This window comes from Balaenoptera physalus, assembly GCF_965194825.1.
Source record: "Balaenoptera physalus genome assembly, chromosome: 4".
NCBI classification, from domain to species: Eukaryota; Metazoa; Chordata; class Mammalia; order Artiodactyla; family Balaenopteridae; genus Balaenoptera; species Balaenoptera physalus.
The window spans coordinates 25,148,117-25,165,363 of record NC_138891.1 but is presented as its reverse complement, the minus strand read 5'-3'; the positions used below and the strand labels follow the sequence as shown (position 1 = coordinate 25,165,363).

Here is a 17,247-nt window from a genome sequence, read left to right as displayed (position 1 = left end):
TTATTGTTACCATCATCATCATCACTTTAAAGCAGTGCATTATCTGGTCTCTGAAGCCAGATTTAACCAAAGAGAGCAATGACGTTACTGAAACTCTGCTTGAAGCAAAACAGTCAGTAGCCAGGAGAGGATTTAGATTACTTACTGACACAAACTCTTCGAAGCTGATTTTGCCATCTTTGTTGTTGTCAGCAACTGCTAGAATTTTCTCCACAATTTCGCGAACCTTGTAGCCAGGCAGAGGGAGGCTTGCTTCCTTAAACAGGTCCTGGAGTTCATAGTCACTGACATACCCACTGTTGTCAATATCTAAAAAGATAAATTATGAGCTATCAAATATCACTCAGATGTGCACTCAGAAGATGTGCACTCAGAAGGCTGTTTGGGGACTTCCCTGGTGGTCCAGCAGTTAAGAATCCACCTTCCAGTGCAGGGGACGCGGGTTCGATCCCTGGTTGGGGAACTAAGATCCCACATGCCGCGGGACAACTAAGCCCGTGTGCTGCAACTACTGAGCCCACGCACTCTGGAGCCCACGCACCACAACTAGAGAGAAGCCCGCAGGCCGCAATGAAGAGCCTGCGTGCTGCAACTAAGACCCAATGTAGCCAAATAAATAAATAAATAAATATTAAAAGAAAAAAAAAAAAAAAAAAAGAAGGCTGTTTGGGAGATTCACAGGCAGGCAGAACCTTTCAGGTTTATTTCACAAGTGGCAGTAATCTTTTCTCCTACACCTGAATTGTACAAGGTATGCTATATACTTTACCAAAAAATTCATATTTAATGAACTTTACCCCCATAGATTTAGGGCTACCCTATGTATTTTAAGTGTATAATAAGGACATTGTGCAGACCGACGAAAAACTCAGGTTTAGCACATGACTAAGTTTCAAAGAATTAAGCATGGGGAGGTCTCAGATATCTAGAAGAAATAGAGCAGCATCGGTCATAGGGGAACACCCACCCAGACTTTGACTTCTTTATGTAATTTATGAAATGGAAATGCTGGTCCCACATTCCATATAAAATATGTGCATCATGTAAAATACACGTAAGGCACTTCTGGTCTACATTTCACTTGGTGGCAGTTCTGTTTCACTTGTCAATAATTCATTGCTTCTTCATTAGGTATTTATGATACCATTATGTAGGCTGAATCATGTTTGATGTCATTTTGAGATTAAGTGTTCAAGAAATAATTTCACACCTACATTTGGACTTTTGGAAATAGGTTTCTAGGTGTTTTCACATCATCACTGAGAAACCCTTCCCTGGGTTTTCCCTAGAGACTGGATATCGATTCTTGACACAGAACAAAGGCAACACAAAACACTTCTGGCCAGAGTTGGCAACAGGGCTTTGGATTGTTTGGTTAGCTGCCTGGATCCACCTTGTATAGGCTCTCTTTACTCATCTGGTAGTAGTTGCTTTGTTTCCTATATTTCTTTTTCCTCTCAGTATAAGAGCTATCAACACTAAAACTGAATGAATTACAAGACAGAAACTTTTCCTTTAAACTCTTATACACAAGTTTTAGAATTAATACTGTTCAGAATGATGAAAAATTTCTAAACGAGAATCTACCAAGAACCAAAATAGTGCTATAATCTCAAAAGGAAGCTAAATTGCTTGAAATTGCAATAATTGCTTTCTTTGAATTTAGAGTAAAATCACATTATTTAGTACATCACCAGTTCAGAATTGTTTCCTATAATTCTGAAATAGACAAATAGACTAGGCAGACTTACTGCCTAACAGCACTGTGGTGGGGAGTATTTAAAAATAAACAAGATCAAGTAAAAGTTACTTACATGCTAACCGTCATGCTAAACTATCATTAAGAGTTAGGGCTCTGAATATGGACAGATCTGTGTGCTTAAATCTCAGCTCCATCCCTACAACCTCTGTGGTTTGGGTGTGACATGACAAGAAATAATAGATACCACTTAATGAGCATATATTCTGTGCCAAGTGATTTGTTAAGAACTTGACTTATCTAATGAAATCCTTACAACAACTTTGAGGTAGTTAATAATATTATTCTAATTTTAAAGATGAGGAAATCAAGGCTTAGGATAAATAGCCATAAAATCACAGTTTAAAACGAGACAAGACTTTCCTACAACTCAACAACAAAACAACAAACAACCTGATTTAAAAATGGGCAAGGGCTTCCCTGGTGGCGCAGTGGTTAAGAATCCGCCTGCCAATGCAAGGGACATGGGTTCGAGCCCTGGGCTGGGAAGATCCCACATGCCATGGAGCAACTAAGCCCGTGTGCCACAACCACTGAGCCTGAGCTCTAGAGCCCACAAGCCACAACTACTGAGCCCACGTGCCACAACTACTGAGGTCTGCGCACCTAGAGCCTGTGCTCCACAAGAGAAGCCACGACAATGAGAAGCCTGCTCACTGCAACGAAGAGTAGCCCCCACTCACCGCAACTAGAGAAAGCCCATGCACAGCAATGAAGACGCAACACAGCAAAAATAAATCCATAAATAAATTTATAAAAAAAAGAAAAGAAAAATGGGCAAAAGACTTGAATAGACATTTCTCCAAAGAAGACATACAAATAGCCAGTAAGCACATGAAAAGATATTCAACATCACTAATCATCAGGGAAACGCAAATCAAAACCACAATGAGATATTTTATACTCATGAGGATAGCTGTTGTAAAAACAAACAAACAAAAACAGAAAGTAATAATCATTGGCATGGATTTGAAGAAATTGGAACCCTTGAGCATTGCTGGTAGGAATTTAAATGGTGCAGCCACTGTTGGAAACTGCTTGGTAGTTCCGCAAAAAAATTAAACAGAATTAAATTATCCAGCAATTTCACTTCTGAGTATATACCAAAAATAACTGAAGAGAGAGACTTGAACAGATATTTGTACACCCATGTTCATAGTAACATTACTCACAATAGCCAAAAGGGTAGCAACTCAGAAGCCCATCAACAGATGAATGGATAAACAAAATGTAGTAGAGACATACAATGGAATGTTATTCCATCTTAAAAAGGAAATTCTGACACATGCTACAACACAGATGAACCCTGAAGACATTATGCTAAGTGAAATAAGCCAGTCACAGAAAAACAAATATTATATGATTCCACTTATATGAGCTACCTAGAGTAGCCAAATTCACAGAGAGCAAAGTAGAATGGTGGTAGCCCCAGTGGGCAGGCATGGGGGGGGGAGGTGGATTGTTGAGGAGTTAGTCTTTAATAGTCTTTAGTGAGTATAGTTTCAGTTTGGGAAGATGAAAAAGTTCTAGAAATAGATGGTGGTGAAAGTTGCATAACAACGTGAATCTACTTAATGCCAACAAACTGTACACTTGAAAATGGTTAAAATGGTAAATTTTATGTTATGTATATTTTACCACAATTGGAAAAAAAAAAGACAAATATTTTAACTTCTCACTTCTCCCTAGAGACCCAAAAAATATCCCATCTAGCAAGGTTGGATGGGCATGTCCCTCTCCCTCTGAGAAAAGCTGTTTGGTACAAATTAGCAGAGGATTACCGAGTTCATGAGTAAAAATTTATCTTGTACATAAAGTGAGGAAGTATAAATTCTGCTAGTGTTAGCACTTCCCTCACACAGAGCAAATTATCTTGCTGTCAGAACTGTTCCATCAATGAATTATTTATTCAAAATATCATTAAATAAGTATTGCAAGATTATATGTCCATGAGTCACAAAGATTAAAGTTGGTGTGTGAAAGAAAATAGAATTAATTCATTGGTTTTACTAAGACCGAGGTAGCACTTTTATTCAAGCTGCCAAACTGTACCTAAAAAATAACGAAAAATACCAAACTAGGAGATACATTTTTGTTATTGCCTGTTTCAATGCTCGAAATGAGCAGAACATTCCAATAATTGCCCAACTTTTGTCTTGGAAAGACTCTGTGCACTGCATACAATACTCCATAAAATGTATTTTTAACAATAACTTTTTAGAAATCATGCAATGCTCTACTGCCTGCAAAATAACGAGCCTAAGGCGGCCACCATGTGGACTGTATTCTGAAGGTCTGAGTTACTCTGGAAACAGCTGTGCAGGGAGAAGTGGAAAGGCCCAGAGATTTGTAGAATTCACTTTATTTCAGAGCAATAGTTTGTAAGTCACGAGCTTCCTGAGAAATTTACTCATTTTTTTTTTCAGAGAGAGCTTTATTTTTTAAAACTTACATCTTTCTTTCTTTATCTTGATCTCTGAAACTTCTGCACTGCATTTCACCTACATTAACTTTAGTCATTATTCACTAGGTTTGTGAGAAATCTAGGCACAAGACCAACCGTGCTCATTCCATCCTCCCTGGTCTACCCTCTGACTCTGCTTTCCAGAGTGCTCTAATGCACCAGCAAAGGAGCCCACTGAGGCAGGGGCAAGGCTGAGGGTGTTACCATCTCAATGTCTATTCACTGCACTCACCTTTCCCTAGGTTCACCTTTCACTTGCACGCATGTACAGACTAGAGCAAAAGATGGTATTCATACTCTCAAGGGTTTCCTAAGAGCAAAATGCAGAAGAATTGTGATCTGACAGAGGATGGAGGAATTTTCTGGAAGAAAAAGACAAAGCTGTCAAAATGATGTCGTAAAGGCAAAACACTGAATGGCTTTAAAAGTGAAAGAGGAAATATAAGAGGTGTGGCCTTTAAAAGCAACACTAAGATTTTTAAATTATGCATGAGGGAGAAGGAAAATAAGACATATGGCCTTTAAAAACTATATCAAGGGCTTCCCTGGTGGCGCAGTGGTTAAGAATCCGCCTGCCAATGCAGGGGACACAGGTTCGAGCCCTGGTCCGGGAAGATCCCACATGCGGCGGAGCAGCTAAGCCCGTGCACCACAACTACTGAGCCTGCGCTCTAGAGCCCGTGAGCCACAACTACTGAGCCCGCATGCTACAACTACTGAAACCCGCGTGCCTAGAGCCCGTGCTCTGCAACAAGAGAAGCCACTGCAATGAGAAGCCTGCGCACTGCAACGAAGAGTAGGCCCCGCTTGCCACAACTAGAGAAAGCCTGCACGTAGCAACAAAGACCCAATGCAGCCAAAAAGAAAAAAATTAAATAAATTTTTAAAAAATATTTAAAAATAAAAAATAAAAAATAAAAACTGTATCAAGATTTTAAAATATTCTGCATGAAGGCAAAATGTGTTATTGTTCGTGACAAACACATGGAGGCCAGAGTTCAGTTTACAGACAAGGAAGTGTTTCTATATTTTCTCTGTAATGAGAAGATCGTGTTAAGCATATTCAGTTACACTGTCATTCATTAACCTGGCGTATTCTCTGCAAAGAAATGATCAAAGAATTCAAAGTCCAATTCTCCTAGAAATTCAAGCCAGTCTTAGTCTATCTTTCAGAAAGAAAGAAAGAATCCAGTGAAACCCAGATGGGAAAAAAAAAAAGGAATAAATCTGAGGGTTAAGGGGTGGTGGTGGAAGCAATAGAAGGTATTGTTCCATTCCTGGAAGGCTGGTATCAAGCAGAATAGTAACTGTGTATTTAGTTTTTCTCAAGCATACCTATTTTATTAAATGCTTCTTGTAGTTCTTCCAGCTCCTCCCGAGAAATGGTGGTGGTGCTGTTCTCCATCTCTGAGTAGGAAAGACTACCTTCAGGTCTTTATATCTAGAAAAAGCAATGTTAGAAAAAGAACGTTAGCCCTCTAGAAACATTTACCTAAGCAGTAACAGAGGACACAGGCAGTAAAATATCTAGAAGAAATCACCTGAGAGGTCTGGCTGACAAGGAACAACTAGGAATAGATCCCCTGATAACACTCTTTCCCAGCATAGGTGAGCCAGACAATAACTGAGATTCAGTAAAGGGAAGAAACACCAGTTTTCCACACCCTGTGCTTATCCAGGGCATAGGCATTTCTCAATGGTTTGTATAATTTTCATTTACATTTGACCCACTGTTTCAGTAAAAGAAGCATTTCAAATTGAGGAAAGTATAGCATTTAAAAATATAAAGGGTGTGGTTGGAAAGTAAAGTTTTAGGACATGAATAATGTCCACAAAAAGAATAAAGTAAGTTAGAGCTGGATCATCTTGGATGGAGCTTGTGGCTCGAATGTTTAACTTTACAGCATTCAACCATTGCCACCTCCTTTCCCTTTCCCTGTGCTAGGTCTTTCCCAGATCTGCTGGGCCCTTCTTACTCTGAGCAGGTGAGACAAACTAAAACAATCAAACAAACAAAAATGATGTAAAACTGGGTTGTAAGAAAAGCAAGCATGTGATATTCATTACAGAAAATAATTGGTAACAAAGGCACAAATCAGAAATTTTAAATTATCCACAATCCTACTATCCAGAAATATCAACTAGTACGTTTTGTTATCTACATCTTTCTGGTTTGCTTTTCAAATGCACCTGTACCTTTACTGTGGGGTGAAAATCTGAGTATATTATAATTTTTTGTACTAATACATTGTATGTATCAACATAATATTTAATGGCCACATAGTACTATGTCAAAACTTATTTGGTAAATCCCTTGTTTCATGGTATTTGCATTGCTTCCAATTTTGCATTATAAACAAATGCTACAATGAACATCCTTACAGATAAAGCTCTGTACAGATCCATGTTTATTGCTGTAGATAAATATTTCAAGATGGAATTACTTACTGTTTTTTTTTTCTTCTTTTGGCTGTGCCGCACGGGTTGCGGGGATCTTAGTTCCCTGACCAGGGATTGAACTCGGGCCGAGACAGTGAAAGCGCCGAGTCCTAACCACTGGACCACCAGGGAATTCCCAAGAATTACTTACATTTTTAACGCTTCTAATATATAGCAGGACAACTCATTTTTAAAATGACTTCATGGTTTGACTATTCAATGTAAAGTTACAGATGAATACAAATCATGTATTCCTCTTAAACACACCTAATTACATTAAAGTTATATGTATTTCAGAAAGTAAGTGAAAATGAGCATTTTATAAGATAATAAGAACTGAAACTAAGTAGGAAATTCTCTTTTTTTACACACATATTTATATAAGAGGTTCAACATCATCCCTGAACATTCCTAATTTGGGGGGTAAGCACATAATTTTTTTTATTATTATTATTTTTTATTATTATTTCTGGGTGCATTGGGTCTTCATTGCTGCTCGAGGGCTTTCTCTAGTTGTGGCGAGCGGGGGCTACTCTTCGTTGTGGTGCACAGGCTTCTCATTGCGGTGGCTTCTCTTGTTGCAGAGCGTGGGCTCTAGGCACATGGGCGTCAGTAGTTGTGGCACGTGGGCTCAGTAGTTGTGGCCTGCGGGCTTAGTTGCTCTGCGGCATGTGGGATCTTCCCAGACCAGGAATTGAACCCGTGTCCCCTGCATTGGCAGGTGGATTCTTAACCACTGAGCCACCAGGGAAGTCCCAGCACATAATTTTTGAAATAATTTATTAAAATTTTCACTGATCACTTAAAAATTATATTAAATTATGTGAAGCCCTCTAAGAGTACAGTGCATTTGTCATTCATGATCTGTATACCAACTTGTTTAGGACTTTTGTTGTTCTTTCAAAATGACAGATTTTTTTTATTGAGGTATGCTTGTTGTACAATATTATATAAGTTACAGGTGTACAATATAGTGATTCACAATTTTTAGAGGTTATACTCCATTTATAGTTATTATAAAATATTGGCTATATTCCCCGTTTTGTACAATATATCCTTGTAGCTTATTTTATACCTAATAGTTTATACCTCTTAATCCCCTACCCCTATATTGCCCCTCCCCCTTCCCTCTCCCCACTGGTAACCACTAGCTTGTTCTCTGTATCTGGGAATCTGCTTCTTTTTTATTGTATTCACTAGTTTACTGTATTTTTTAGATTCAACATATATGTGATCTCATACAGCATTTATCTTTCTCTGTCTGACTTATTTTACTTAGCATAATGCCCTCCAAGTCCATTCACGTTGCTGCAAATAGCAAAATTCCATTCTTTTTTCATGACTGAGTAGTATTCCATTGTGTGTGTGTGTGTGTGTGTGTGTGTGTGTGTGTGTGTGTGTGTATCTTCTTTATCCATTCATCTGTTGATGGACACTTAGGTTGCTTCCATATCTTGGCTACTGTAAATAATGCTGCTAGGAACAATGGGGTGCATGTATCTTTTCAAATTAGTGGGGCCTTTTTCAGTTATACACCCAGGAGTGGAATTTCTGGGTCCTATGGTAGTTCTATTTTTAGTTTTTTCAGAAACCTCCATATTGTTTTCCACAGTGGCGGCACTAATTTACATTTCCACCAACAGTGTATGAGGGTTCCCTTTTCTCTACATCCTCATCAACATTCGCTTATTTGTTGTCTTTTTGCTGATAGCCATTCTGACAGGTGTGAGATGATATCTCATTGTGGTTTTGATTTGCCTTTCCCTGATGATTAGTGATGTTGAGCATCTTTTCATGTGCCTGTTGACCATCTGCAATTCCTTTTTGGAAAAATGTCTATTCAGTTCTTCTGCTCATTTTTTAATTAGGTTGTTTTGTTGGTTCTTTTTTTTTTTTGATGTTCAGTTGTATGAACTGTTTATATATGTTGGATATTAACCCCTTATCGGTCATATCATTTGCAAATATTTTCTCCCATTCAGTAAGTTGCAAAATGACAGATTTCTATCTCTTACAGTTGTTCTGGGGCCTGGTTCTAACTAAATCTGTAATTAAATCTTTTGGTTTTAAACACACACACACACACACCACTGCCCATTATTTAATTCTACACTGTTTTTAAAAAACTGAAGAGCTCAAGTGAGTAGGAAAAAGGCGGTAAATGGAATTCTTACTTCCTGGATGCAATTTCTTACATGTCAGCATTAAATACATGTCCACATTTTTATTGAATTCTCACTGTTACAATGTTTTACTGTATTTAATACTATTTACAGGCATGCTTATTTTGTGTTGAAAGAGATGACACAATCCTTTTAGGATTTTTAAGGATAACCCTCAGTCTGCAAAATGCTAATTCTGTCATGGCTGGCTTTGACTCTCTGTGGTTTTGGATATCCTGCATATCCTTTCCCATATTCAAAATGGTTTCTATCCCTTGCCTCAAGTTTTAAAAATAGTGGTCCAATTTTAGCATTCGCACTTCACAGAAAGGCTGCAAATTAACAGTCCTTGTGTTGACCTTGCATTTGAAATGATAAATATACCTGGAGTTCTATTCTTTGCTCAAGCCTATTCAAATGTATGTCACTTGTTAATTACATAAAATATCTTTATTCTCCCACAATCAGACAAAACCAGCACAGCACATAAACGCAGTGAAAAAGCAACTTACCCAAATGATATTATTTCATAAGGATAAAGAAGTTTATAGCATTATACAAGTCCTTTAGTATTTAAATGAGGAAAATACAGAACAATCTTTAAGATATATTCTTAAAAGAAGAAAGCAAGATGCAGAAGAATAAGCATGGTTGGGGGAAGGGGAGCTGTATCAGTCGTGTATTTATAAAAGCATTTCCAGAAGGATACAAAGAAAGGTAACAGTGATTGCCTCTCGAGGGAAAATGGGGGATTGGAGGCAGAATGATAAAGGGGCTTACTTTTCATTATGTATACTTTTAACTTATTTTTTTAGACTATAAGCCTACCAAAATCAAAAATAACTGAAAAACAATAGAAGTAATTGTGGTAAAACACTGGAAAAAAATAAAATAAATACTAGTGGTCTGAAAGTATACACTATTGAACACTGACAGATAATAAGATTAATATATACAGTACCTATATCTATATGTTACAATTTTAAGTAAGAGCACCTATATTTCCTTACAAAGCAAAATACTATGATTAAAATAGCAAAGTGATTTATAGCCTTCCACAAAGGCATGACGATTTAGCAGTAGAATGGTTAATGGAAAATATATTGCCTCTTTTATAAGTGTAGATTCAGGCATAAACATCAATATTTTTCTAAGGTTTTGCAAAATTATGATAACATTAGGATTCTTCAGAAACTAAGTACAGTATATAGTCTGCCTTAACAAGCATGTTTTTTTTGGCTGCTCCACGCAGCATGCCGGATCTTAGTTCGCTCATCAGGGATTGAACCTGCACCCCCTGCATTGAGAGCATGGAGTCCTAACCACTGGATCGCCAGGGAAGTCCCAACAAGCGTTTTTACATAGCACAATAAACTTATCGGGAGCAATATACACTGTTGGCTGAGAAAACATTTGATATGTAAAAGACTGTTACATGATCCCCAAATAAATTGCTTACTATGATATTTTTCCATGGAAAAATGTTTCTGCTACAATAAAAAGCACTGACGTTTAAAAACTTTATGGACGAGAATTAAATTTTCAAAGTAGTATGTTAAAATTTTAGAAGAAAAGCCCAATGACCCTATAACTAGTATCCCCATATTTATTTTTCTTACTACTCCCAGACTTAGGTGATCAATGCACTGTCCTAAGTGCTTTGTGTCCATTCTCAGTTACTCCTCACCACTCCATGAGGTAGGTACGGTCCTCATTTTATCATTGAGAAAGGGATGCTTCATAGGATTGAGTAACTTTCTCAAGGTCCCAAAGTGAGTAACTCTCAGAGTCTCCTGAGTTATGGCAGAACCTGACTGTCTCATTCCTGCTCTAGGCCAGTATGTTCTGCAGTCTCCCCCATATAATCTGACATCAAATCATAAAAACATGTCAATATGTGTTTGTACAATAATCACACAATAACTTACATAATATATGAAGCACATATTATATACCTGTGAAATAAGAATTTGCATTTTAAAAGAAATCAACTTCTGTAAAATTCTTTGTAAAGTTTTGGGGAAAAAATTCTAGCTAGATCAACTCATTTTTATTTACCACATAACTTGACGGTCCTGAAACACTGTAGAATACACAGTTACTAGAATTCACTTTGTAGTTTTAGAAATGAAGAACACATCACTAACAGGTACCCAAACATGTAACACTGAAACACACATACCTGGATGCCTGATACAGTTCAGAGCATAGTTTTCCAAAGTCAGTCCTGAAAGATGCAGCCCAGAGGTGGCCAGGATCACTGACCAGAGACCCACCAACAGGGCAGGTTATGCCGAATTCTCTAGACAGGTACATCTTCCCATGGATTTTGACATGTGCCCTATACATCTTCAATAATTTCAACTCTGCTTTCCTCCTCTGCTTTTTTTTTAGCCCATATAATTTTAAGTAAAACCTTCTTTCACCAATTAAAGCCCCTTTTTTCCCCTCTCCTAATCCTCAAGTGTACCTGACACAACCAAACATAAATTTGGAAAGTTAAGAAAGTATATTCTAAAAATGAACTTCTTAATTTAGATGAAATTGGATCTCATCCTTTCTCCTCCCTCAAATTTCTAACTTCCTTGAACCTTTAAAAGCTTTACCAAAATTAGTCTAAGTAGCCCTTTACGATTGGCAGGATCTAAAGCTCTTAGGACAGTTTCAAAGAAAAAGGCATTAGAAACAACCCTGAGACCAACAAGACTTTGATGCCTTTCTACCAATCCCAAAGGTCCCAACTTCGAGGGATCAAAGCTGTCTTTCCTGGTACCTTTTGGCTTCCCAGCTATTCTGCTTTCCCTCCTCCCACTGTGGTCCTAGACCGGGACACCTGAGATTCTGAGTTCTCCAGGGAACCACTGGCCCAGGGCAGGCAGCCTTCCCCCAGCCCATTCTCCAAAATTCCCTTCTTCCCTCTTCCCTAGTCTTAAAAACAATAATTGCAAATATTTAGAGAGGACTTTCAATGGGGCTGGAACTATGCCACCTTCCTCACACAAATGAGCTCACCATTTACTTGTTCCTCTGATGGAACAAGCATCCTCCCTTCAAATGTAAATTAGAGGCCTACAAAGATTAGGTAACCTGCCCAAGGAAGGTAGACAAAATAAAAGATTCAAAATCAAATCTGTTGGGCTTCCCTGGTGGCGCAGTGGTTAAGAATCTGCCTGCCAATGCAGGGGACATGGGTTCAAGCCCAGGTCCGGGAAGATCCCACATGCCACAGGGCAACTAAGCCGTGCGCCACAACTACTGAGCCTGCGCTCTAGAGCCTGTGAGCCACAGCTATTGAGCCCGCGTGCCACAACTGCTGAAGTCCGCGCACCTAGAGCCCGTGATCCGCAACAAGAGAAGGCATCACAATGAGAAGCCCGCACACCGCAACGAAGAGTAGCCTCCGCTTGCCACAACTAGAGAAAGCCCGCGCGCAGCAATGAAGACCCAACGCAGCCAATAAATAAATTAATTAATTTTAAAAAAAGAACATAAAGAAATGTGATATTTCTTTCCTACCTGATTTTTTATGGCAAAAGCCTTGATGGTGTCTCTCTAGAGAAGTGACCAGGATCAGAGGTTCCAGAGCATTTCAGTACCTCTGGTGAGTAGCAGTTCTACTGGTGTCCTGTCTCCTCCTTCCCTTCTCCACAAACTTAGCTCCCACCACAGCCCTCCTCTTTTCCTTTCACATCCTATATTCAGCTCTCCACTACAAGTTGAAAGATCACAGGTGAAAAATTTTAAAAAAAGAAAGAAAGAAAGGAAGGAAGGGAGGAAGATAGATAGATCACAGGGTCACTGGAATAAATCACTATGTGAAAAAATAAACAGCTAAGAAATACAAATCAATTGAAGAGTTTTCTTTCTAATTTAAAGGAAACCTGGAAAATATTTTTATCTATCTATAATATTTCCATCCATCTCCTTTTTCAATTACATTTCACAATAGGGAGCTGCGTCATTCATTTTGCAAAAAGCAAACATCATATTCCATATCAACCCATTAATTTCTTCAAATCAGATTTTCTTTAGTTAACTGGAATGTCCACTGACTCTCTAATATAAGTATGAATTGGGATACCATTGACTTTGTTAAATATTAGTCTCCTATTCTACACCCCAGCCTGGAGTGCCCTTTGGACAAAGCAAGTTATTAATGGGTACAGTGTAATTCACATTTTCCCTGAGCATCCTTCTGCTCTGACAGAACTGAGCTCAGCTTTCTCATTCATTCTACAAGGGGCAGCCACGCTAGGTTTCCTAAAAAGTGATCAATTTGATCGCCAACAGCCAGGATTTTCCAAGCCCCAAACTATTTTTTTTTTTTTTTAATTTATTTATTTTGGCTGTGTTGGGTCTTCGTTTCTGTGCGAGGGCTTTCTCCAGCTGTGGCGAGCGGGGGCCACTCTTCATCGCGGTGCGCGGGCCTCTCACTGTCGCGGCCTCTCCCGTTGCGGAGCACAGGCTCCAGACGCGCAGGCTCAGTAGTTGTGGCTCACGGGCTTAGTTGCTCCGCGGCATGTGGGATCTTCCCAGACCAGGGATCGAACCCGTGTCCCCTGCATTGGCAGGCGGATTCTCAACCACTGCGCCACCAGGGAAGCCCCAAACTATTTTTTAAAAGGTAATGTTAAAAAGAGTTTACGTTATTCTCAAATAAGCAAAATAATTTCCTAAGGGCCTGCACAATCCTAGAAACATAATTAGGCACCATTATGAAGAGTTAAGACAGGTTTGACACCTGGGATGAAGGGACAGTTGGCTCCGAATTGACTCGGCCCATTTGTGACCTCTCAAAGGGAGGCCTGGTAATCTCCTGCAAAAACAAACAAAACAAAAAGTAACAATATACTGTTATCTTAATGTTGGGGCTTTTTTCCGCTTCAGTCTCTAAGTCTTAACCATCTCATTACTCCCCACACTACCAAGTTAACATGCTCTCTGTCGCCTATGCTCAACCAACAGCCCACTCACTAATGCCCACATCTCCTTAACCTCTCTCACCTGTGTTAGACATGATCGCCTCTGTCTTTACCTTGGCTCTTACGTATTATTCACATACACTAATGTATTCTTGATTATGTGTTGTCTTGTAATCGTCACATTTTGCTATTTTATTCTTATTCACCTTCCTAACTTCATTGCTTGCTCTTTGCAGGTAAAAGATACATATTTTCTTCTTTTTATGTTCCCCATGGCCTTACTGTATTATGTACATGGGGAAAGTTTAGTTAAATTCGTTATCAGGGATATTTCCCTTCACAGAGCAGGGATAGTACTAGGTCAAAAAAGGGCCAAACAAAACAGTGGTCGGTGGGAAATGCGCCACCAACAGATGAGTGAAAAGACTGAGAGAGGGCTTCTACACCTCGATAATCAGTCTTCTTCATTCACTCACCTCATGATTTATTCAACAACAACTTATGAACACCTGTTCACTGTGCTGAGTATTAGGGGCACAAAGATGGCACTGCAGTTTTTGAACCCACATGGGTTGAAAATCTTTCAAAATAATCTTTCCCCTAAATCTTGCAAAATAATTTTTGTCAACTTTTTCCTAATCGTTTCACAAAGGAGTAAATAATATAGCCCCGATTCTTCCCTAGGGGAACCTTTTAAGTGTTACTCTTGCAAACACCAGATAGAGAAATAAAGAAATCCGCCAGCAAAGTAGAGAAGAACAGAGAGAACTCGCCTACATCTTGTCCCCACTGCCTCACTGCATGGGCCACCGCGATGGTCACCTCCATGACCAGCTGCAGTTAAATTCATCATAGTCCTGTGTATTTGTACACTTGGGCTCTGACTTGGGTTGGCTTATGAGCATTGAGTGGCTGTTAGGGTTTCCACCAAGGCCTTTCTACATCCATTTACTTCAAAGTCCCAATACGAAGCCCCTAGTAAGGGAGTTTAAATTGATTCATTCAAGTACTCAACAAATAACGTACTATTTGACTGGACTAAGCATGGAGATTTAAAGATGAATAAGAATTAGTTTCTTCTAAAACAACATTCAGTGTAATGCTGACCAGGTTCAACTATAAATGCCTGAGAAGTTTAACTAAAACTGATTATTTTTTTTTATAAATGATATAAAGTAATCTTATGATGACTTCTCTTCGATAAACAAATTAGAATCATCCCCTAATTCATTTGCTGTTTTAATCTGGATTTAAAGGGACCTCTTTGTATACTATATATCACTTATCGTAGGGGTTATTCAGCGTATATCATATATAATCCTGGGTTGGAAGTTTCTAACTGTAGCCAAGGCAACTGTAGTATATGGAATGGCAATATGAGAAGGCTAAAAGGGGTGTGCGTGTGTGGGTTTCTGTCTGTGTGCACACGCACGTGTATCTACACACATGCACATGCAAACATATGCACTGAAGAGAAAATAAGAATGGGAGAAAGAGACAGGGACCAAAGACTTTTGAAAAAAACAGAAACAGAAGTTTTTGGAAAAGCATTTAGCATGTGAAAAATTCATGTAACTCTCTTTCTTCATTAAAGCAAAGTGCAAGTCAGAGGCAGGCAAGACCCAAACCAGAATACCTATGTAAAAGCATGTGGTGAGTCAACAAATATTTGGAGTCCAAAAATGGACTCAGACAAAAAAAAAAAAAAAAAAAAAAAGCAGATTATACAGAAGGACTTGGAAAAAATAACTTTCCCAAGAACAGACACCGGAAGCTGCTGGCACCACAACTCTGACCTTCACTACTTTGTGTACGGGATTTGGTCACTCAAGCACAGAGGTTCAAATGTCATTTGACTTGTGCAGTTGAATGAATAGGTGTGAAGAGTTAGAGTTGCTCACTGAATGGTTAAATCAGCATGTAAAAAAAAAATTGGTCTCTTCTCACAAGGCCCTTACTCCAGAGTTCTCCCCATTATCCCTGACTAACACCAAACAGGTGCCGACTCAGGTTTGACACCCAAATACTTAAAGTAGGTACAAATGCAGAAGTGGTAAAGGGATGGCCTAGGCAGAGAGGGACAATGTGCAAAGCTCACCTCCCACCCTGTGCCCTTAGCTCCACCCGGACGGGTACACTAATGGATCCACCATGCTTCAACGGCATAGACACAGGTCCTCCACTGCAGCCTGTCCAAGGGGCAGGGAAACCTCTGCCCCCTTGTTAGCGAAGCCAAGGTTAATAATATTTTTTTAGTTGAGAAATAGGAAACTACATTAAATATATACCTAAAAGATACAAAGTACAGTTTATTGATCCAAGCTTAAGTCAAGAATATCCATAGGAGACCGTGATTGGAACCATTTGGAAGTGTGAAACGAAGGAGAGGCCTTAGTCCCCAGTACCCCCCTGAAGCCTCATGCTCTAAGTTCAACATTAAATGAATATAACTAACTTGTAAACTGAGGAAATTACAATCTATGAAGTGGGAATCAGTTCTTCTCAGGGCCTACTGACCCATGATACCCCATGGTCCCAAGCTCAGCAACACTTCTGCTCTGAAGGCCATGAAAATTCTTCCTGGTCCCTAAAGTCCTAGATGAGGGAGGAGGTCCCTATATCCGACTCCCTAGCCTTCACCCCTTTTCCTGATGTTTCCACGATGCCAATCAGGGCCCTACAAGAGGAAGCCATGGCTGAGCTCCAATGGACTGTTGCCGAGAGGAATCAGGCCGAAGTTGCCTGATCTTCTGATGTTTAAATGGAAGCAGAAATCCATATGTTTATGTGCAATCTGATTTTTAAATCTGGCAAACAATTTGAATGATTATAAACACCAGGGGTGTCAAACTAGAACTCCAGTCTATTAATTTTGGTTCTGTACCTCCCTAATTTTGTTACTTCCCTTGGCCTCCCAAAGGGTCTTGGAGGAAATGCTGTGTTTCTCTAGAAACACTTCAAGAAAACTAGCTCATTCTAAGCGCCAGAGGAAAATATTTAGTCCCTTAATGTGTCAAAACCCAACCTCGGTTATGTACCATTTACCATATGATTTCAATGAGGGACATTTCCAAGTATCAGCTCCTCTGAAAGAAGAGGGTCCAACAGGTCAAGAGCCCATCAATCAGATTCCTAGCTCAGGTAACTGGATCTGCCCACCATACCAGGATCTTCTTCTTCTCGTTTATTATTTACATCCCATCTACTCTCCCCCAACCCCACCCCGACTTTGGATTTCTCTGGCTAAGAAAATTCAACACACAAGTGTTACCCAAGTTCCTATCATATAATGTTACAACATCATCAACACTTCAAGTATAATTTTCTCAACATATTTTGTTTCCTTCTCCAGCAACTATTTCTATACTTCTGGTAACAGCATCAATTTTAGTTGTGGGGTTCTATTCATTCCCTATAATCTATCCATGCCATTTGAGTGAAGCTCCAGGTCCAAGCCAATCAGCACATCACACTCTCTGGCCACAGTGATTTGGTTTAGGG

General features: G+C 39.2%; 1 protein-coding gene across 2 annotated transcripts in view; it reads right to left on the bottom strand.

Annotated features, from left to right (window-relative positions):
* Nucleotides 1–17,247, bottom strand: part of PLS1 (plastin 1) — a 109,195-nt gene that overhangs the window by 43,963 nt on the left and 47,985 nt on the right. For both annotated transcript variants that reach the window (XM_082461238.1, XM_082461239.1), the window contains exons 2-3: nt 5,559–5,664; nt 146–309 (exon numbers count right to left, since the gene is read on the bottom strand). In XM_082461238.1, coding sequence (XP_082317364.1) covers nt 146–309; nt 5,559–5,628 — 234 coding nt within the window. In that variant the 5' untranslated portion in view covers nt 5,629–5,664. The remainder of the gene's footprint in view (nt 1–145; nt 310–5,558; nt 5,665–17,247) is intronic.